Source organism: Haemorhous mexicanus, chromosome 2 (assembly GCF_027477595.1).
Source record: "Haemorhous mexicanus isolate bHaeMex1 chromosome 2, bHaeMex1.pri, whole genome shotgun sequence".
Lineage (NCBI taxonomy): Eukaryota > Metazoa > Chordata > Aves > Passeriformes > Fringillidae > Haemorhous > Haemorhous mexicanus.
Genome location: NC_082342.1, coordinates 51,850,551 through 51,872,533, shown reverse-complemented (window position 1 = coordinate 51,872,533; position 21,983 = coordinate 51,850,551). Strand labels below are relative to the sequence as shown.

Here is a 21,983-nt window from a genome sequence, read left to right as displayed (position 1 = left end):
TAGACAGAACACATGAGAAGTAGCTTGTTCTCAGTGCAGATTTTACACTGTGCAATCTATGTAGCTGAAACAAGTAGTTTGGCCTCCTGGTGCCCCTGAGTCACTGCAGCACTGTCCCTGCAGCAGCAGGGGTGGGCCCTCATCAAGAAGGTACCAGGTTGCCCTGGTATGGCCAGATGTATGTGGCACATGCTAAATGAGATGAGTAATTTTGGCCTTTAAAAAACACTTCCACAGCTGCACTGTGGAAAATGGCATTGCACTTGGGGTGCTCTTAATAAAAGCAACACAACAGAAGTGAAGGACCAAATTTAGGCATCTTTTACAGAGTCAGACAGGAAAAGGAGGAGCAGGGACTGATGTTACTGAGAGACAAAGACTTTGAGGATGTGGCTTCAAAGTCTTCCAAAGCCATCCAGTGCTACCTTGGCATGGCTCTCACCTTGGGCTTGCAGCTGTGCACAGAGGAAACACTGTGGGATAGGCAAAACCATCTCCACAGCAAGCAGCTGTTCCTCTGGCTCAAGCATGTCCCTCTAGCCCACTAGAGCATGTTGCTGAGTTCTAGAAGAAATCACAACCCTGCACATGTTTCCCCACCAGATCCATCCCCAACACCTGTGAAGGCTTGGGCACTTTCTGCTGCCTGTCCTACAGAAGATGAGGCAGCAAAACAAGACATGTAAGAACCCTTCACTGCAGCAGGAAGGACTGTAAGAAGATCCTCAGCTGCTCTTCAGGCTAGCCACTGAAAACATTCTCTCAGAATTTTATTCACATCATGTCAGAAGACCCAAGAACTTCAGCGGCAACCTGGGGACATAAATGCATGAAAACTCTCCTGAGAACTGACAAGATTCACCCTCACTTGGCAACATATGGCTGGGAATTTAAGAAGGCTGGGACACCTCTGATTAAAAATAATTGTTAAGGATGCAGCATATTCAGAATGAAAAAACATAAACTTTTGGACTCCGTTCTGACAAAAGGTCAAGACAATAATGACTCTAATGAGGCAGAAAACATCTAGGAATGAGTCTTGGCTGCTTCAAATAGTATGTAAGGCAGATCAAGGCAGACCATATGTTCTGCTAGAATAAAACATATGCTTTAAAGGACAAATGATTCATGAAGGGTTGGTTACGTGGGATGCATCATGTGCAGGTATGGAAGTTCAGGATGCTGCTACTACATGCAACTGTCTGGGGGGAGATGACCGCCCAGTACATTATCTGTACATGGGGGTAAAAGAGAGGACAAAAAAATACCAGAGTTGGGGGTGGCAGTATTGTAATCCAGTCACTGAATATATTAACATGGAAAATGCAATGTTACAGGAACTCTTGATACTCACAGAAATAATCTTTCCATTAATCTTCACTTGATTGCAATGACTGTTTTCATAACAAGAAAAGCTCTATCTCTGATGTGCCATGCAGCACGAGAAATAATAGATTCAGCCTTAAAGCATGCACAGCTTAAGATGAATAACAAATTTTGGAAGGAGCTGTGCATCATCCACAATGACAAACAGAAAGCTAACAGAGTGGAAGGCAGGCAGATCAAGAGTAACCAATATCCATAGCTCACCTTTAAAGATAAGCCATGGCATTGGAATTTAAGCTATGAATGGATCAGAGCTGACTCAATAGAGAGTAACAGTTTATTTACCTGTACTACTCTCTTGCTTTCTTTGTAGGAGATAAAACAAAAAAGTGCCCTGGGAGGTAAGGGAGGCCTAAAACCAGCAGTGACTTCAGGAGGAGGCACATAGCTCTGGCAGGCTTCTCTGACCACAGCTACATCTCCTGTTGCTAGAGCCACGAGTAACTCGCACACAGGGAGCATTGCAAGTGCCAGGATCTGCATTTCTGAATTTCTCTCGAGATAAGATTCATCCATGAAATCACAGGTGTCCTGATGCCATTTTTAGACATCCTTATGCTCCTGTGACATCTGCATGGCATTGGAGACATTATATGGTCAAACAAGGTGGAGGAGATCTCCTGGGCTTTTTCCAAGTCAGCACAAGAAATCTACAGTCACACAACTGAATCCCCCTCAGAGCATCTTCCTTGTGTGTTTTACCCAGACACTATCTTCAATATGTGTTCAATAAAGCTCATCTATCTCATTTGTGATGGGAATTTTTTTCTTTAGAAAAAAAACCCCCCAAAACCCTGCAAAATCTTCCACAATTAAAATATGTTTATTCTCAGAGGATAATAAACTGTCCCTCAGTCAAGGCCACCCTATCCAAACAAGTCATTCCCCAACCAGGCATTCTCAGACAACACTTAGCCACTCCTGAGCAGGTGGCTGGAGAGCTGACCCTTTCAAGTTCATTATATAGGGTAAACATGTCATTTTAATGCCTCTGACATGGCAGTGTTTAGTCCAGTGCACATCAGCATCCTGTCTCTGGCACTCACAGGCAGATCTCTAAGGTTCACAGTCCTGATTTTTGTTTATGGTACTTTTAAAGGGCAGGGCCTTGTGGCATAGAAGCCCTGTTTATATTTCCCCTGCTTTAGAGGGCAAGATGTGACATGGAGTTCTTTAATGCCCCTTGTGCTGTGCCTAGATCCCTAAGGCTCTTGCAAGGGAAGAGGCTGCACTTCCATTTATTCTGAGCACAGTGTGACTGACTTCAGACAGTGTTGGAAGGAGCTGACTTTCTCTGAGTGAAGAAAAGCTCATGAGCATACTGAGCGGGTCCAATTAATACAGAGTACCCTGCCCTACCTCTGGTTTCTGAACTAGACCCTAGGAAAAACCAATCGTTTATCTGTATGTAAATATGCTCACAATTTAACTCCCCTTTTTCTCCAGAAGAATTCTCTATCCTATAGTGCAGCTATTTGCAAACTAGCTTAAAGGGCTCATTCAGTGCCAAAGCTTCTTATGGGAGAAGAAAGGTTTATTTGCCCTTGACACAAGAAGTACATTTAAGTTGGAATGGCAATCATGACTCTTGTGCTATGCAAGGTGAGTCAGTGCTCTCTGAGGAGGCTTTCAGCTCCAGATGGTGCAAGAGCTACCTGACAGTGAGGAGCCCTGGTCTGACCTGTAGCCAAAGAGGAACCTCAAATGACACTGTTGCAGTGGCACAGGAGGAGGAGGCTATGATGTGTCTTCAGAGGAGGAAGCACCTGAGGGCAATATTCAGGGCAGGTGTACCCTTATTACAGGTGTGGCCAGCAGCAGTCACAACAGGCAAGCACAATCCTGGTGGGCTTTACCTGCAGTGCCATGAACCAGTCCAGCACAGTCAGTTGCCTTGGGGACCTGGAAAAAAAACCATTTTGCTTCTCTAGAAATAGTTCTTGTTCACCATGCAAAGTCTTCAGTATGTGATAATTAGCAGCTGTCACCTGTTCTGCAGCTCCTAGAAAGGCCCACCTTCCATGTGCTGATACAGATGGGTTGATAAGTGAGCCCAAAGTGCCTATCACCTCAAAAATCCAGGGCTCCTTCAGCTGTCTATGCAAACAGTATCACACTGTGACAAGGCTGCCCCTTTCATCTCCCCCAGCAGCATCTTGGGATACTTGTTTGGCATGGAAACATCAGTGCTAAGGGGACTCAGGGACAGGGTGAGTGACATGTTGGGTCTTAAAGTGTGCACAGAACAGGTAAATGGGGTGTAGAAAACAAAAGAGTTTTTTAAGCAAACACCAATGGAATTAAGGATGGACAGAAACCCAAAGAGTGCTGCTGCTGTGCAAGACACGTCTCAATGCCTGGTAGGATGCTTGAAATTGAATTGAAATTAAATAATCAATCCACATTGATTGAAATTAATCCACATTAAATTGAAATTAAATAATCAATCCACATGGCTGGACTACTGTAAGCAGAACCAAACAGTAAGTTCAACTTCTTTTCTTGTTGCATTCTTTCATTTTAACTACCCAATGTACCATTTGAAACATAGAGAAGGAACATTTAACTTGACAGTACCTCTCAAAGCACAGCTAGTTATGAGGCTAGCCATTAAAACATCAAAAGCTGCTAATAAATATATACATATTATTACCAGTTGCAAGTAGATTTTAACAGCTTCCTACAGTGGGGTTTATGATGACTTATGCAGATGCATTCATACTGATAAACACACCTCTACTGCTTCAGGAGAGATCCATACTAGACTTTATATTATTTCATACATAATAATTTTTTCCTCCCTCTCTGGAACAGAAATAGTTCATAAGTAAGGGGTCATAGAAAGGGATTGTAGCTAGTGATACTAATAAAGCCTTCAGAGACAGCAGCTGCCCTGAAATGCAGTTTAAGTCACATAAGGACCACCACAGCATCTCAAAGGAAGGAAAAGCATCTACTTTTCTTCTGTACTATAGAGAAGATTTACATTTGAAAAAAACTATTATTTGAGTTAAAATCTTTCAGGCTATGTCCAGTCAGTTTTCTTGCCATAGTATCTGATACCACTGCACGTTTCAGCACACACATTTCCTTGTAACTAAGCTACATTTAAAGAAGATCTTTCAAGGGCAGAGCTCACCACCACTGTGTGCAGCACAGGGCTGTGCACCCATCACAGAGCTTCTGGCTGCACAGCACCATTTGCTCAGCTTGCTAGCAATGCTCATTAGCACTTGCAAAGTCCTGAGTATGTTCACAGGGTTCAAAAATTATTTGGATTACTAAAACCCAAATCAATTCCCACATATGGCAGAGCACAACTGGGTCACTAGATCTCCAGTGTGTGAATTCTTCAGTAATTATAAGGGCATGTTTAAGAGATTAAGTAGCACTGTCCAAGGATTCAGAAGGATTTAAAATGCTGAGATATTTATCAGGTAAAATATATATATATATATATCACTCTCGATTGTTTTCAGCGATGTATTAAATGCATGCAAAATCTTTCTTTAATATAGCTTCAGCTACAGTTCAAAATGAGGTAGGCTAACAAATGTATTTAGGACAATGAAAAAAAATAAAAGAAATCCACATGTGGAAACAGGACCAAAGGCTTTATTCAGAATCCTTTGAAGAAAAGTCTCCTGTGTGTTTTAATCAGCAGTGTGCTGGTGCAAGTGCTGCATGTTCATAAAGTATTAGTACACCTTTTCTTGCACTGGGGTCCCTCTGGCATTGGGTAGGTTAAGCAATTGCTGGTATCAAATTAATTCATTGATTTCCACTAGTAACAAAGTTACTGCATCTTAATTACAGATAAACTATTCCAATGGAGCAGGGAAGAAAATGAATAAATGTATCTTATTAAAAAAACAAAGCAAACAAACAAGAAACCCAAACACCAAACCACAAAAAAGCCCCAAACAAACAATAAAAAAAAGTGAACATGCCTGAGCCATTGCAAAGGTAAGATGTATAGATCAGCTGAATAACGATTAGAATATTTTAACATTTTTAAATCAGATAGATAAATATGTGTTTACTCGGTATGGCTGAGATGTGCTGTGGTTCAGGAAACATCACATTGCTAAGGAGAAGGTGGAACATCCTAATGTACTCCCTGCTGCACAATAATTAAGAAGAAATAATTTCTTGCAATTGCAGCTCATGCTGGGCAGCCTCTCCTACAACCTCATTTTAGAGACACTTGTAGTTTTACTTTATTGAGTTGGTGAAGTGAGCTCTGGTTGGAGCAAGCAGCACATACCAGCTCTTCTTTTTAAAAATGCTCTGCTTTTCTTCTCTAATCTATCACTAAAAGACACAAATTTACCTGAACAGAACTTAAACTTGGATGCCCAGCTCCATTTACGGAAGGTTTTGAAGGTGAGAGGAAAGAGGATAAAGCACATTTTAAATTGTCATGCCTTCAACCTGCAAGAGACTGGAGCTGTAGGAGTTCAGCTGGGTGAATGCCATACCAAGAGCAGTCAGCACATAAATACCAGAGGCACTGCTGCAGCTCACATCTTGCAAGAAAAGGGACAAGTCTGGGGGGCAGTCCAGATCTTTTAGTGATTCCTCCTGGTACATTTCTCCGAGGAAAGGCTTGCAGGGAGTGTGTTCGCCAGCCTTCACAAGGACTGGCTAGGGAGTTGGAGCCTTGGGTCATCTCCCTGGCTCTGCCAGTTGTCTGATTGGTATCCTTAGGCAAGTTTATATCAACTCTGAAAGATTTAATTTCCTTGACCTTGATAGGTGATTGACTTCCATTATGAAAAGTTTTACAAAGTGGGATTTATATTAGCTTTCTGTAACTAGTTAGGTCAGGGAATCACACTCAGGCAAAGTAGAAGAAGTCCAAAGGTAAGGAATAGAAAATTATCAGAGGTCTTTGAAAGCATGGCATGGGAAAGAGCTGAAGCACATGGATTGATTCATTTCTGCAGAGGGAAATGAGATGAGACATGACAGGAGTCTTCAAATATGTATTAGGCAGAAACAATTCTCTGTTTGTGTATTGGGCAGAAGCAATTCTCTGCATCCTCTTCAGACAGAACAAGACAAGCAGGCATAAACTCTTGCAAGAGAAATATAGGTTAGACATCATGAATTATTTTCAAAAAATATAAAGGAAACACGCTTCCTAGTCAAGGTCCATCCTTTACACATGTAATAAACAACAGTAGAGAAAATCTGCCCCAAATCATGCTCAGTGTTACTGTTCATCCATCAAGAGCAAGGACTTATCACCAGGCCACCCTGTTTTCAGAGACCCCATGTCTCTGATCCCCCTGAGAAAGCTTTGTGAAATGCCTTACACATACTCATTACCATTTTTAATGAAAAAAGTTCTTATCAAATAAGGTCTTTTCTGGCTGCATTCAGGCTATGCTTTTACTTGTACACATTAGGACCACATTTCTAGGCTCATGTCTTGTGGTCTATATGAAAGCCCCTTTAATGTCTAACTTCCATCTTTGCTATTTTTTGATTAGCCTGCTCTAATTTCCCTGCAGTTCACATGACAGAGTTCTCTCTTTTCCCTGTGCAGTTTTAACAAGGAGGCAGCTTGGCTGCTGGTTCTGTAAAAAAGTCACCCATGGGACTAACTGAGCTCCAAGAAACTGCTTCATAAATTTGAATACTTTGATATGATAAATGCCAAAGCCAGCTTTACAGAGATGAAGGACTATATCTACTTCACTGCTGAAACACGCCCATGGAAGTTCTCCCTCCACTCAGGAAGTCTGGAGGGGACATCATTACTTCATATAAAAGCATAAATGCTCCTAAAACTTTCCCCAAGGAAGCAGAGTTTTTTTCCACTGGAGCTGAGAACAAGTGGCCAAGTGTGACTTTTTTTTCAGAACACTTCCGACACGGTCTTGAGGCATTATCATGCTCCCCCTGACATGGTTTTGGTGAACTTCTCATCCAGTGCATTGTTCCCACAGCTGCTGGTCATTTTCCCTGTTGTGGTCCCAGAAAGCCTGTCTCTAGGTCTCAGACCAAGTATCCTGGGACACAGCAGGTTCAGAGAGCAGAAGGCACCTGGGCTTCAAATATCCCACGTAAACCTTTCAATATGGCTCATGTGAGAGCTCCTCCTTTTCACAAGGCAGTGATCACAACACTTTCCTCCCTCCCACAGTTTTCTGGAAGAAAGCAAATTATCATTTACCAGCAGCTTTCGACAGAAATGTCTTTAAAAATATCAATGTATTAAATTGTACTTAAGAGGCGGTTTGTCCAAACAGAACTGGTTTGTCCACCAAAAATAAAGGTTTCTGTGCTTAGCTATATCATGCAACACAGAAATGCTAAAATCTGTCACCACCCTGCATCCCTTTAGCCAGCAGGAAAGTGCAGGCAATTTTACAGAATCAGTGGAGCTGATACTAACATTACAATATGGAGAGGCTCTCCATACTTCAGCCAACTGGAGCACTCGATGCAGCTGTATATAGATTAACCTTCAAGTGTCTAATAATCTGTTGTGGGGGCTTTTTTTAAAAAAAGTGAGATATTTGAAAAAGTAGGTTGCTTTTTATCTGTTATTGTTGGAGTTCCCACTTGCAGTCACAGTGGAAACACCTTGTTCCCAAGTTCCCTGGGTGATATGAATTCCCAGCTGGTGCTGCAGCAGACTGCTGGAGACCTCTCCTTCCAAGGTATATGGCACTGACTAGGCCTTATGAAGCCAATGAAAACAATTATTCAAGTTAGCATGAGTGCAAGTGATCCTTAAACCCTTAATTACTCCCTGTACTTGTACTGTTTAATTCCCACGCATCACTCCGAGTCCTTGGAGAGTTTGTCTTGAAGCCCTGTGCTGAAAACCCCCGCGGCTCATGGACAGTTTAGGACTCCTGGGGGGTGCCAGTGCCACCCCCAGCTAAGCTGTCCCTTCCCATCTCTCAGCACTTGCAGATTGCTCTGAAAATTTTTATACCATGTATCCATTTCCTTTGAATCACTACCAGAAAAACTGCTTCATCTCCAAGACAATAGTGCAAAAGAGAAGGGAAGTGTAAAACCTAAAGCCCCCCAGCCCTTACCAGATGAACAGCAATTTATATAAGGTGATTTGTGCATGTATCTCTGCTAAAATGTTGCCAGAGCTGCATAGTTTAAAAAGCAGAATAGAATGCTACAAAAGTCCAAAGTCAACGGTGGCTCATTTATTGCCAGGTCTGCAAGCTAATGCTGAAGAGAAGTTAAATTTGAATAAATTTATGCTAAGTGAAACCACAATGCTGTAAATGACATACTACTTGCTATGCAGGAATATGCACTTATATTGGGGGACATGAAGCACACCAAGTGCTGTACCGACCTAGTTTATTTTACTGCAGGAGGCTCCTACATCTCGCGACCCACTCTCAAGGCAAAATTGTATTAATATTATCAGGTCCAATGCCAAGCCAAGGACAGGGATCAAGAAAGCTGAGGGTGTTTGGTTCTCAGCTGCATTCCTGGTGCAGCAGGATGCTCATATTCTGAGCACTGCAGCTGAGAGGGTGAGATGTCCAAAGGCACCAGCAGCCGGCTCCGCGCCCCCACACTCACAGGCAGAGGCAGCAGGGCCTCGTTAGCCACAGGCAGAGTTTGTGCACGCTCACAGGGCTAATGTGACTGAGCTTTGGACCGAGCCATGGTGTCAGCTTAGCCACCACAATTGGTTCGGCCAGCCCGAGCTGCCCATGAGAGATGCCAGCACACCCAACCTGGCTCCAAGTGACAGGGAGGGACAGTGTGTCAAGCAGTGGGAGGACCTTGCGTTGGCAATGGAAGTTGCAAAAACTTCAGAAGTTCAAGTCTGGGGAAAACCCTGACTTCTTTACAATCCACCCAGTGAAAAACATCTAAAAACTCCAGCAGAGCTTTCTTCCCCAATAAACTTCCCTCTCAAAAACCTATACAGTGAGGTAAACTTTCAAACAAGCATGCAGTGTCTTCCTGGAAGCATTATCAAAGCTAATTACATAAACACTTCATTAGTTAATTACAAACTGCAAAAAAAAGCAGGGTGAAGCTTTGTGTCTGCTATAGTCGAGGCAAATGTTACAACTCTTATTTAGCACCAGTCTTCCAAATCATCACTGGGTGCCGTGCAAGTGATGGGCAGCACCCCCAAGAGAGGGAGTTCCCTGTCTAAAGCCATGAGAGAAAACAGCAAAACAGAGATGGCTGGAATTAAACACTAACAGAATGGCCACATTTAAAGACCTATAAACGGGCATTATATGGTATTTAAGCAGGATATTCACTCCAAATATCTGGCTATATGGGCCAGGGAGAAGTTATAAATGGACCTTGCTGCTTTGCTTCAACTCTACTAAGATGCTTCCCACCACCCTGGCAAAGGGCAGAAACCACCTTATGACAGCTGCTGAGACACCACTTAGGGAAATGTTCACTGTCCACCCAATTACAAGAAAAACAAAGTGAAAAATTACAGTTACAAAACTGTGGGCTCCATGAAAAAGTCAGTCTGATTTAAAGCATACAAATCTCTCATGTTTTAAACTAGTTTTACTAGTTGGGCTGTTTTTTAAACACGATAGCTGACATGCTTCAAAGTGGGGAATACCAAACAAATCGTAGCTGCAAATTGTTTACCATGACAGTCCACAGTTTTATCTTCCAGCTGTCACCGATAGCAAGCTTCTATCACTTAGTGAGCTGCTTGGAGGCTTTTCTCAATTAATCTGAATTTTTTATCTGCAGGTACTTTTGGTTCACACAATGGATAGAGAGATGACAGTTCAGGAGTGCACACATTCCCCCAAGCCATCACAACTGAGCTCCAGAGCAGGACTGTTGGTAAGCCATGCATAATTCAGCACATTTCTTAGAGCAGCTATCGCTCTGCCAAAGAAGTGGGACTGACTTGTGCACACAAGAGACAGTTTCTTAGCATCAGCTGTTTTCTTTTAAATTTTCTTGCATCTTTTCTTCGGGTTTAAGCTTTTTTAAACGACACCTTTTTAAACTACATCTTAGACATTTTTAGAACATACTTCCAAACTATTCTTTGGAAGGCATACAGAGACCATGACGCTACCTCCTATTCCTCTTTCCCACACAGTTTGACAGTGTACAGGCCTGTTCTGTATCTAAATTTACAAGCTGTGACAAGTGATAAATATCCTAATTCTAAAACACTATTGTGTACCTCTGAGACAATTAAAATTCTTTAGATACCTAGATGCAGTACATAATACATTTAGTCAACATTAGAACATGTCAGAGAAAGAATGTTTTATCCCAGGACACATCCAAGCATCTAAAAATAGGCCTTCAGTTTAAATTAAAGTATTGTAATAACATTCATTGGGAAATCCCCTTTCCTCAGATTACAAAAGTAATATTAACTCTTAGATTGTCTCATGTGCAGTAAGAACTGAGCAGAAGAGTTTATAAAAAACTACAAATAAATTATGTATTCTTATTTTTAGGAGACAAAAAATCTGGTTAAAAGTGATGCATTTTTAATTCTGTTGTTTAAACCCAAAAAATCATACCATACTCTTGAGGGCACAGGCTGAACTCCAGCCCACACTATTCCATACAGTTTAGCAGCAGGGGAAGACAATACAAGGGTTTCCAAGGTTTGGCCAAAAGATGTTTTGATTGAGACATGCCATTTTATTCAAAACTCAGCATTCCTCACTCAGTTTTGCTCAGTTGCTCTGGAGGTTGTGCATACCTTTCCAGAAATGGCTGGCAGGAGCACAGTGTAACTGCAATGTGGGATAGGCAGGAAGTTAATCACTGACTGAACTTCAGTATTTCACCTAATAATCTTAATCAGGGAGCCAGAAATGCACAGTATTTCTGAGATGCGTGGCAGTGGTAGGAGACAACTCATTTACCTTCATTTAACTTCATTCTCTGCTTTTAGGGGTGGGGTAGAAGAGTGTCTCCTGACTCTTCTCTGCAAATTAGAAGCTATTTTCTTTCTTTGTGGTAGTTTCATTAAGGACTATAATGGAATTCATCTTCTTTGGGAGGCTTACTTTAAATTAGAAAACAAATAGAAAAGACTGGTGTCACGTTCAGCTGGAGAAAGGTTTGTGACATGCATAAGCTAACTGATCTGGCCTGGTTTTGTCTCACCAAGGACCACTGTGCAGCATCAGTGCTGCTAGATGTTGGCACTGGCATCAGCAGCTGGCCAATGCATGCATCCATCTCCATTGCGCTCTGGTTAGCAGTTTCACCTTTTTACACAGAAACACACACTGCTCGATGCCCAACGGCCCAATGCAGGTGGTGTGCACTAAAATACCAGAGTACAAGGGTACCCTTATGGCAGCCTGGTGAATCAGCACGCAGGGAGTGACGTGCCCCAGTCTGAGACAAACCCCACTGACGCACGATCCGATGTCAGGTTTATATGGGAACACTGACAGCTCTTCCAACGAGGTCCAGTTCCCACCTCTGAATCAGAGCACTTTATTCTCCCATCCTAAATGTACATATTTCTGCATAAGTATTTCTGACTGCTCAGCCTTCTAGGGAAGTAGTGATGGCAATTTACACTGTGTCAAGACACATGAGGAGATCATGAAGGTGGGAAGAGCACATATCAAAGATTCACACCACGCAGCCCAGCTTAATTGACTCCTTGCCACAGGGAACAGAGAGTCATAGGCGTGTGTGTAAACCACAGAAATGGCAGCACCTTTCTCCTCCAACCACACCAATTCCACAGGTAGACCCTTAAAGCTGCCCCATGGGAAGCATACCACTATTTCTTGGGCTCATCTCCAAGGGACTGAACGTCTGCTCCTGCTGATGGTGGTGTCACTGATGTCCTGTGTGCCAACAGCCCACAGCTTCCAGCAACTCCCACTACGGAGGAAAAGATTGTGCAATTGTTCCTGTTTTATTCAGCTCAGTGTTCTTGGTTGGAGGGTCTTAGTCTGTCATTTTTCTGCCAGTAGTGGTTCTACTTGTTTCAGACTTTAGTCAGCTTTCTTCTAGCATTTAAATTAACTCTGGAAGTCCCAAGTTGAAAGCCTATGATCTCACACTTGTCACAAGACAAAGAACCACTACATTCTGAGCTGTTTACAGCCTCACATAATCTTGTCCAGGCCTCTAGAGATCACCAAGCAGCAAGCCAGAAGGAAGCTGTTTAAACTGCAATTTTCAAGTTCTTGGATAACAACTAACAGATTCATGGCAATAATGAAAGCTGCAAAAGATGCTAATCCATCCTTTATTAAAGATAAAGGAAGCACCTGGAAGACTTAAATAAATGACCTCAATTTTAACCTGTTTGGACTAGTTTAGTGTGATGGAAAAAATGTCATGAGTGATATTCCACCCCAACCTCTACATGGAAAAAGTTTTTCCTCTAAAAATAGTGCTGCACTCTTTTGGCTGTAACACTTCTCACGCTACTAAATTAGAATTCACAAGTCTTCTGCAGGATTCCTAATGGGATCAAAGATTAGAAACATCTTTGAAGTTTGTCTTCCTTTGCTCTACTGTTAATACGTACCTGCACTAATCCACCATGGTTCTCCTCGACTAATCAGTCACTCTCCATCCCTAAAGCGACAGTTTACAGGCTTTTTCCAAATCCCCATTTGTTTGTGTTCATTATCCACACTTCATTTTGCAAGAGCGTACCATTTTGATAATTGATTTTTCATGTTCTATAAAGAGGACAGTTTTGTTTTCTGAAACCTTTTGGTGTAAATGCGATTTGCCAGTCATATTTACAGGACTTGTAACTTTGGTCTTGTTTATTGCTGGCAAGGCAATTGGATTGAATGGTGTATGTGACAAATTCACAACACTTCACTTTTGGCTACAGCTGTTAACAATGTGATTGCAAGGAGATCATCTCAGTTTCACTTTTAAAATTTGGTCCTTGTTGAAAGAGATCAAAGAAACACTGAACCTCAAGCTTATTTGCTTCTTGTTTAGGAAAACAAGCTAACAGCCTCACTGACCCTAAGCAGAAATCACACAAGGGAAAACATAATTTAAAAAAATACTTTCAAAATTTACATAACTCCAAACTGTTACACAGGTATTTTTCTTTGTTTCACTGTGACTCAAAGTTGGCTCATAACTACCATATCAAACTTCTTGTATCTTCAAATTAATACTTATTTTTTTGGGGGGGAAAAGTTATCTTTGGAAGAAAGCCTATTATCATAGAGTCTGTAATGATTTTTGTCACTGACAGTAATTGGTTCAGTCAGGCAACTGTTTGATTTACTTAAAGATTTCAAAGCCAGAATGACTCACTGTGCTCACTGGCTTCAACCTCACAGACAATGCAAAATGCAGAATTGCACCAGAAGCAATATGTGGTGCTTTTTGAAGATGTATCTTTATAGAGTTGAATGCATCTAGATTACCACAGGCTTGAATTTCAGAAAGCACAAAAACTGGAGATGAAGTCAGTGGAATATACCAGTGATAAGCCCCATAGCTAGACATCCAAAATCAACCCTTTTAAAATATTGATACATAAACTGAAATGAAATGCAAAAGAGAAATACAGTGAAGTAGAAAGTTTCTCTAAAGTCCTGCAAGGTCATACTTCATTAGTGGGAGACTATGAAGGTTTTTACTGTGATTCTGTTAGAAGGCAAGGGGAGAAAAAAAATTAGGGAAAAAAAAGGAAAAAGAAAAAGAGAAACGGATGAGCTCTCATTTCTTCAAAGCTTTATTACTTAATTTTTCTCTGGGCTAAATTAAAAGATTAATCCATTTCAATGAATACCCACAGGGTTCACTTCTAAACGAGTACTTCCCCCCTCAACAGATAGAATAGGAAGATTAGAGTATGAAAAAGAGACAATTTATAGTGAGTTTTCTGGTCTTAAGAGGGGTTTCAATTTGGATGTGACAGACATGTTCCAGCTGCTCCTTGTCTTCATATTTTCAAAAGGACACTTTAAGTGCCACTGTTCCAAGTGCTGAGTGTCCCCAGAAAGATGAGTGCTGTGCTTGTGCCTGTTACTGGCTCTGGACTGACCAAGGTTTTTCCCCAGACTGTAAAATTCACACTGCACTATCAGCTCTCTTCTTCCTCATGCCTCTCTCACATCCCTACCAGAGGGGATACCCCTCAGGATCACTGAAGACTAGATGTTTTAAAAAATGTGATATAAAGATGGGGAAAAAAAAAAAAGGTTGTTTCAGAAATGGCTTCGCTGCTTTCTTTGTATCCCTCTAAAAATTATTTAAGTTAATCATACCCCAAATAAATAAAGTAGCCATGATCTCCAATTGATCAAGGAAGCATAAAATCAACCACAGGACACCTTTAAAATAAATAAGGGGCTGCTGAAACCTCCCAGCATAGGGGCACCAAGCAGGTTGCCACAAGTAGCTACATCCACCACACTGATCATTGAATCAACATTTTCCCGCAGAGTTAAAGAACACAGACCCCTTGGGTGTCTGTACTGGGAATAATCTAATTGCTGGGGCAATGCAGTGCCTTCTCCAGTGAAACTGGTGTCTGGCAGCCTGGTGTGCAAGTGATTTGAACTACTTTTTGCCCTCTGCAGATTAAACACTAAGAGTCACTGTGACTAAATTAGGTGCACATAATCAGTCAAATAATCCTGTGTGGAAATGGGCCAGGAAAGAGGATTTGTCGCTATCTGTTTCTTCCTTGCCGTCCCGTTACCCAATACTTGCACAAACGTTTGTACTCTCCCACCCCATTTTACAGACAGGAAAGTGAGGTTGATCATTTCAGCCACTTTTTAAAAGCCAGACAGAAATAAGTGCCAAAAACTGGAACTGGAGCTGCCGGGTATGAGCCAGGACAATTTTAGAACACAGACGCAGAATCTCCCAGACCGGACTTCTTACACTAAAACCACAGATTTTATATGGCACTTTATAACAATAACAAACATGATGATTAAGCACTCAAGTTGAGCTGGCACAAGAGCTTGGCAAAGTTCTTTCAACATTTCTTTGCTCATAAAAAGCCAGCTTTGCAGAATTCAGAGTTTCATGGATTTCTTCAGTTTCGACAAACTTAAGCTCAGCAAAACTGAAAACCCTTTAAATGTTTCAGGTTGGCATCTTCATATAAAAGCAGTTCTGCATTTCCAAACCAGCTTGATCTTCCTGCCTCTACAAGAGGTGGTAAGATCCTTCCAATGTGGAACTGTTCCCCTCTGCTATGTGTTTTGAAGAGGTAATATTGAAGATAGCAAAGACATTATCTAAGCTATTAAAATAATACCACATTTAAAATGCTATCACAAGCACCACATCTAAACCCCTCTGAAATTAATATCCAACTTATACTTCAGCACTGTTGTTTCAATCTCTGCAAACAGAGAGAAACCTCTGTGCCCACACCCCCAAGTAATTATTAGAATCTTTTTCCCCCCATCATTAGCAACTTGAGTATGAAAAGTAAATGCTGCTAAGTAAAGGCAGCTAAAATGTCTTATAGCCCTTGCTCTTCCTGGCTGGCATGCTGCACTTTTCCAGATGCTTCATCCCACAAAGCTGAGAATCTCAATACTGTTCTATTTTAGTCCTATTCACAGTGAAATGATGGCATAAAGTGATTCTTCCATCAAGGCATTAATATCAGAACAAGATCAGAAGGGAAAAAAACCCTGAATCTGTCATGTAGAAAACTGAACAGAAAATCACCCAGAGAAATATGATTGGAAAGTATTTTCATGCAGGAAATTCTTCATATTAACATAATACTTGTGTATTAAAGAACAACTGGTTTACCTGTCTACCATGTGACAATTTTGGATGTTCTACCCATTTTGGAGGCAATTAGGCATCTATTCAAGGCTTCTGTGCTTTCTTCATTTCTCCACCCACCTGAATCTGACGCTTTGACATTGTTGCTTATTAGAATGGAAATTCAACATTTAGCAAGGCCAGGCAGTTCAAGGTCAAAAACCAGTGAGAAATATATATATTGAAGAAAGGATCACGGAGGTTTACATCAATAAAACACACAGTTTCATTTTTCTATCATTTTTAACAAAAACAATAGCTGTGAGATCCTAAAACAAGTTTTGAAATATTCATCACCATTTTCTTGCTCACTCCCAGAATAAATTTCTTCAGCACTCAGAGCTGTGGGTAGATATTGAATAGCGTTATGTCTTTTAGTCTAGCACGTCGTTGCCTCAAACACCCTGCCATTGTTCTATTTAAAGAATCTTAAGCAACAGGGATTTCAATGCTTGAGTTGGAAGATTATTTACCAGACTAGTAGACCTTATGACTATGAAGTATTTCCTAGTGTTATACCGACATTCTTCCATCTCCTGATCTCCTAGCAGTTAGCATACCTTAACTCATTCTAAACAATCCACCCTTCTTCCAATCCTTCACACATCAAATTCCTCCACAGTGCTTGGCAAACTCTTTCCCAAGTGGTACCTACAGCAAGTTGCAGTCTATGCTGATGAAGTACATAAAGCCAATTGTGTGAGCAGGACACTCAGATGGTCACTCAAAATACAGATACAGGCAAGAGAGCTCTGAGCCCTTCCAACCAGTGAAACAGAAGGTACAGTCTGAGCACTGTTACCTCACTGCAGAATCACAAGATAGTACTGGGAACCACATTCCACAACTGTGAACCTCTCGTGCAAATTGTATTGGGGCAGACACAGGGAAAGCTTCCCTATAGTGCCTTTAAAACTCCAAAAGAAAATCCACAAAGTATTTTGTTACAAGTTGTTTAAATTGGAAATTTCTCTTTATGTTTACACAATTGTTTCTCTCCATTCCAAATCATAGTGGTTTTAACTTTAACATGAGTTTCTAGTCATTCACTTTTTCTCATATTTTGCAGAATACATTCACACTCTTCTTAGACTGAAGTATCTCAATTTTTCAATTTAGACTGTAAACCAGCAACAAGTTTTTAGATGTATAACACTCCTTTTTTCTAAATCAAGAATAATGGTTTACAATATCCGGCATTTTTTGAAAACCTCAAAAGAAGTACACCAGAGCTGGGGCTAAATTTGAATTTTCAGGTAACCTTGAACAAAGATATTAGTGATATTAGTGGACAAACCTATCTGTGCCACAGAACAGATCTGTGGAGTACTGGTAGCAGGACCAGGAGTGGAGCCTCAGCCTGGGCTTTCCCAGAGGCTGCCCCTTCTGTCTCAACAGAAAATTGGGCAGGACCTCATAGGAGCAGAGCCCCATTACGACTGATCCTGTTTAGCAGCTGGTGGCAAGACTGTCACTTGTTGGCATGGTTTTGGCAAAGATCAGCCTGGCTGATACCCACAACCCTGGGATGGAACTCCAGGAAAGACCTGAGGACAAGCAGACAAGTACTGAGCGGTGTGTCCTGTCTCACCATGGGAAAAGAGCACAGTTCCACAGCTTCAAATCCATTTAATTGTGTCAATCTGAATATGTGAGGTATCACCAGAAAGTTAACCAAGAAGCACAGCACAGACTCCATGCACATCCAGGCTTACTGCTTTCAGAGGGGTCACAGGAAGGGGGAAATCTGGTGAAGAACAAAGCTGCCACATTGCAGCTCCATTAACAAACTTCCCCTCAACACAAACATCACGTCTCCTTTTTCTAAACAAGTGGGTATTACTCCCTAGACAGAGACACTAGCTGGGACTTCTGAAAAGAAATGTGTTTAGGCAGAACTAGCAAGACATCTGGCAGAGGAAAGAAAAGCAAGAACAGGATCTCACCAGGGTTCTTTAAAGAATCAGCTTACCCTAAAACACTCTGTCCCTAAAATAAAGCAGTGTTTTCCTCTCACCTAGCCATAGTCATTGGCTTTTTAGTAACCTACAAAATGTTATGATTTTGAAATGAGCTCCTTGATTTGCAACAGCAGCCGCTCCTCTATTTATAACAAATGCACACTTGTAGGGTAAGATGTTATCAACTACTTTTGTCTCCCTGACATGCAGAGATGCTGCTTAAATAGAAAATTGTGTTATGTGTGTTTGAAGACTTCTAAAGCTAGATAATTCTGCATTTTTCTACCCTACTGAGCTAGGAAATTAACAGTAAAGCTTTTGCTTGCCCTCTAGGAGACCTGATTTAGTCAAAGACATGATCTCAGGTAGTAGCTACAGAATCAGCTATTTATTTAATTTAAATAAAACTGTTCTTCCAGCAGACAGTGAAGGGAAGAAATAATATGTCATGCTAAGATTCCTGAGCCAGTACCTCTCCCCTACATCTTTTCTGTGCATGTTGAAGTGCACTGCTGCTCTGTGTTAAATAAGCTGCAGTAGAATGGAAACCAGCTAATTTGTGCTCCCTGGGTGCTGGGCAACTAATTTAACTCTTGCTGGCACACAGACTATAAATAGAAAAAGATGGCAAGTTTCATACAGATAACATTTCTATGAAAGTTAAATTAACAGTGAGGAAACATTTTTTCTTCCTACCTATCTGCCCCATGAACAGGAGTCCCGTTGTCTTTAAATCAAAGCAAGCAGGTGATGTTAGGTGTCACTTTGTGTGATGACTTACCAACTTACCCTAAACACCAGATGTGCCCTCACCTGCTTGGCAACACACCTTCTCCTTCCCTCACCTTTGTCCAGGAGGAAGCACTATCCTTCTGGAACTACAGACAGGTAAAAGACTTCCGGGCCAGACAGCTGAGCATGTCTGAGCCACGTGAGAGAGATGACCCTTGGGAGGGGCTCATTTTCTTGCTCTCATATGGAGGTGGAGGGAAACTCCCCAACAGCTTCCATGAGTTATCTAACTTGGCAGCAAGAGCAAAGTTATAGATGCTGTTTTTCATCAGGTGATGGGCTGAGCTCATCTCTACATGAATTCGTACAAGCAGAACACTTCCCCTGGGTAATTTTCATACCCATCAAAACTGATCTTGTAATATGCACAAGATGGTTACATCATCCTGATCCCAACTACCACCCTCAGCTGAGTCAGCTAAAACCAAATGCTTCCATGTCCTTCCAGTGACTGGAATGTGGTTTCAGTTTTTATGGGCTTAATGTACAAAGATAATATAAAAATACACCAGAATAGATAAATGAAATCAACTTCTTTTAAGAGAACTGAAGAATCAGATGTAACTTTCTATGCCTGAGACTGCTAATGCTTCTTCCACAGTTTTTTTAATAGAAATCAATTTATTCAAATTCAGCAGCCTGGAGTATTTTGGTTTTAGATTTGTATGAACCTGTATACATCTGGTGTGTTCAAGGATAGTGCTGTACCTACAGATGTTATTTTTTTCAGATTCACACCTGAAAGTGCTAAACAACAATAATTCTTGCAGAGACATAGTTTAGATCTAATCAGATAATTCTGCCCTTAACACAGGTTTTATGTAAATAAAGACTAAAAGGTGACAACACCAGATAAAAAGAGAAGTCTTCCAAAGGCATAAATGTAGGGTAAAAGCATAAAGCGAAAGAGGCTGACTGACCTCAAAGTAAAGTTTATTAGGAAATAACCAAAAATGAGTGATCAGTCCAACAGTAAAAGAAGATACAGGCATGTTTGGGGGCATTGGAAAAGTTAAAAGTCCCTGCTGACATTAGTCTTTTGCATTTCAATCACCCCATGTAAAGGGGAAAGAAAAAATCCTTAGGGTTTTGAACTATATTAATTGTATTTATTTTAATTATTTTCAAATTAATACAAACAGTGAAAGATTTAGGAGCCTGCAGCATCTTGTCTCCTCAGCTGCTTCTTGTCACCTGGTGGCCCTGTCTGCACCCCTCTTGGGCTGATACCACTTGCTTTGATATTGACACAGTTCAGGCTCAATCCAGTCTTCAAAGAAAAACGGGCATGAAAATCCCTCAATCCCCCTTTTTGCTCTGAGCCCAGGGCATGTGCACATTTCCCAAGGGCTGCAGAATCCGGTGGGTATTATTTTGTACTTAATAAAATTAACAGCCTTTGCAGAAAATAGGATTTGGAATGACATTTCTGTCAGGGGATCATTCAAAGTCTGGTAGATGTACTACGATATCAGTCCTGATCTCTTTCATATCACTGGCTCAATTTTTCATATCACTGGCTGAATTTATTATACTGAATATTAAGAAGCAGAAGAAAAGTAGATGAGAAAGAAAATATCTCCTATTTTAGATAATATTTGTCCTGTTCTGCACTGGCTGCTGTTCACTTGCCAAACACAGTTCACTCTGTTTATTCACTATTTCAGCTCGTAAGAAGGCATGTTCCAGGTAAAAACAAAATGCAAGAAAGAATGCCTCAGATTCACTCTTAATGAAATTTTCTCTGTAGCAGAGAAAACAACTTCCTCAACATTCAGGCCCTATTCATCTGTTACTATTAATATTTTAAATAGTTGTTAGAATTTAATGCTTGGTTATTAATATTTAATAATTATTATTCATATTTTTTTTAACTTCACTGGCCAATCAAGATACCAAACCAAAGTCAGTGGCACAGAAGAGATTAGCGAGTACTGCACAGATTTCATTAGTTCTGCACTATATGGAAACTACAGTCTGGACAATTCTGGAACACATCTGTTTCATATCCCTCTGGAAAGAAGGGCACTTTTGGGACTTACGGTTAGTTGTCCTGCTGGGGTCACTCTGAGAGCTGTCGTTGGACTGGTTGCTGGAGACAGAGGACACACTTGAGCTCCTGACAAACCCAAATGCGGCCAGCTTAGCTGCTGGCAACCGTGAATAACCTGGGGGACGAAGTCCAGACGAGCAGGGCTTGGGCAGGTTTGATTTTGCAGCACTCGGACATGATCCTTTCTTAAGATCAACTGAAAAAAGGAAAAAGAAGGAAATTTTTGTTAAATAAGTTAACTGTGAGACCATTACCTGTATCTCCCAAGTACATAAAGGCAGTACTAAGACTGAATGCAAGTTTAAATGGCTGATCAGACTGCAGTGATGTCTTATTCTTTGCTGCATTGAAAAGACATTTGGTGGAAAAAATTACAGGTCACAATAATTTTTAAAAGGTGAAATGTGCCAAGTACCCATGGGGCATAACTCAAACTTCCAGCAAAGTAACATAGTTCAACACTGCTACGAATCTCTTTTAATGTTATCTTCTTCAATGCTGTATCACTCTCTAATTTTACATTTATTGTGTGCCAATTAAAAAAAACTCACAGAGACAAACAGGGTACACACAACCTCCAATTTTGGAAAGTATTGTAGACCAGCAACAATCCTCTTCAAGGACACAGAACTTCTTTGTATTTCAAAGGAAACACTTCTTTGAAGTTCTTCTTTCAAATTCCACTAAAAAAAAAAAATCCCTTTTCTTGCGCCAAGCCTGGGAACAAGGACATGACCTGTAAAGTCCTACTTTTCTAACATACCACTGGCCATTTCCAGTGGTGGACTTCTCCTTGCTAAGACATCAGCCCATGAGTGACATCCACCAGGTCTCAGACAAGTGCCAGTAGCTGGTTTGTAAGACCTGGAGTTAGACCACAGCAGCAGTTCAGCTGTGATGCCTGCCTGTGGATACTAACCACTCACCCATCTTCAGCTTCTGTCCTGACCTGTAGGCTGCTGCTCTTGCTCAGGCAAACTTTGCTAGGCAAATACAGAACCCAGTTTACAAATGCTCCTCTTTTC

General features: G+C 41.1%; 1 protein-coding gene across 3 annotated transcripts in view; it reads right to left on the bottom strand.

The window, feature by feature from the left end:
• MTUS2 (microtubule associated scaffold protein 2) overlaps positions 1-21,983 on the bottom strand; it is a 265,802-nt gene that overhangs the window by 124,384 nt on the left and 119,435 nt on the right. For all 3 annotated transcript variants that reach the window (XM_059838810.1, XM_059838809.1, XM_059838811.1), the window contains one exon: positions 20,948-21,154. In XM_059838810.1, coding sequence (XP_059694793.1) covers positions 20,948-21,154 — 207 coding nt within the window. The remainder of the gene's footprint in view (positions 1-20,947; positions 21,155-21,983) is intronic.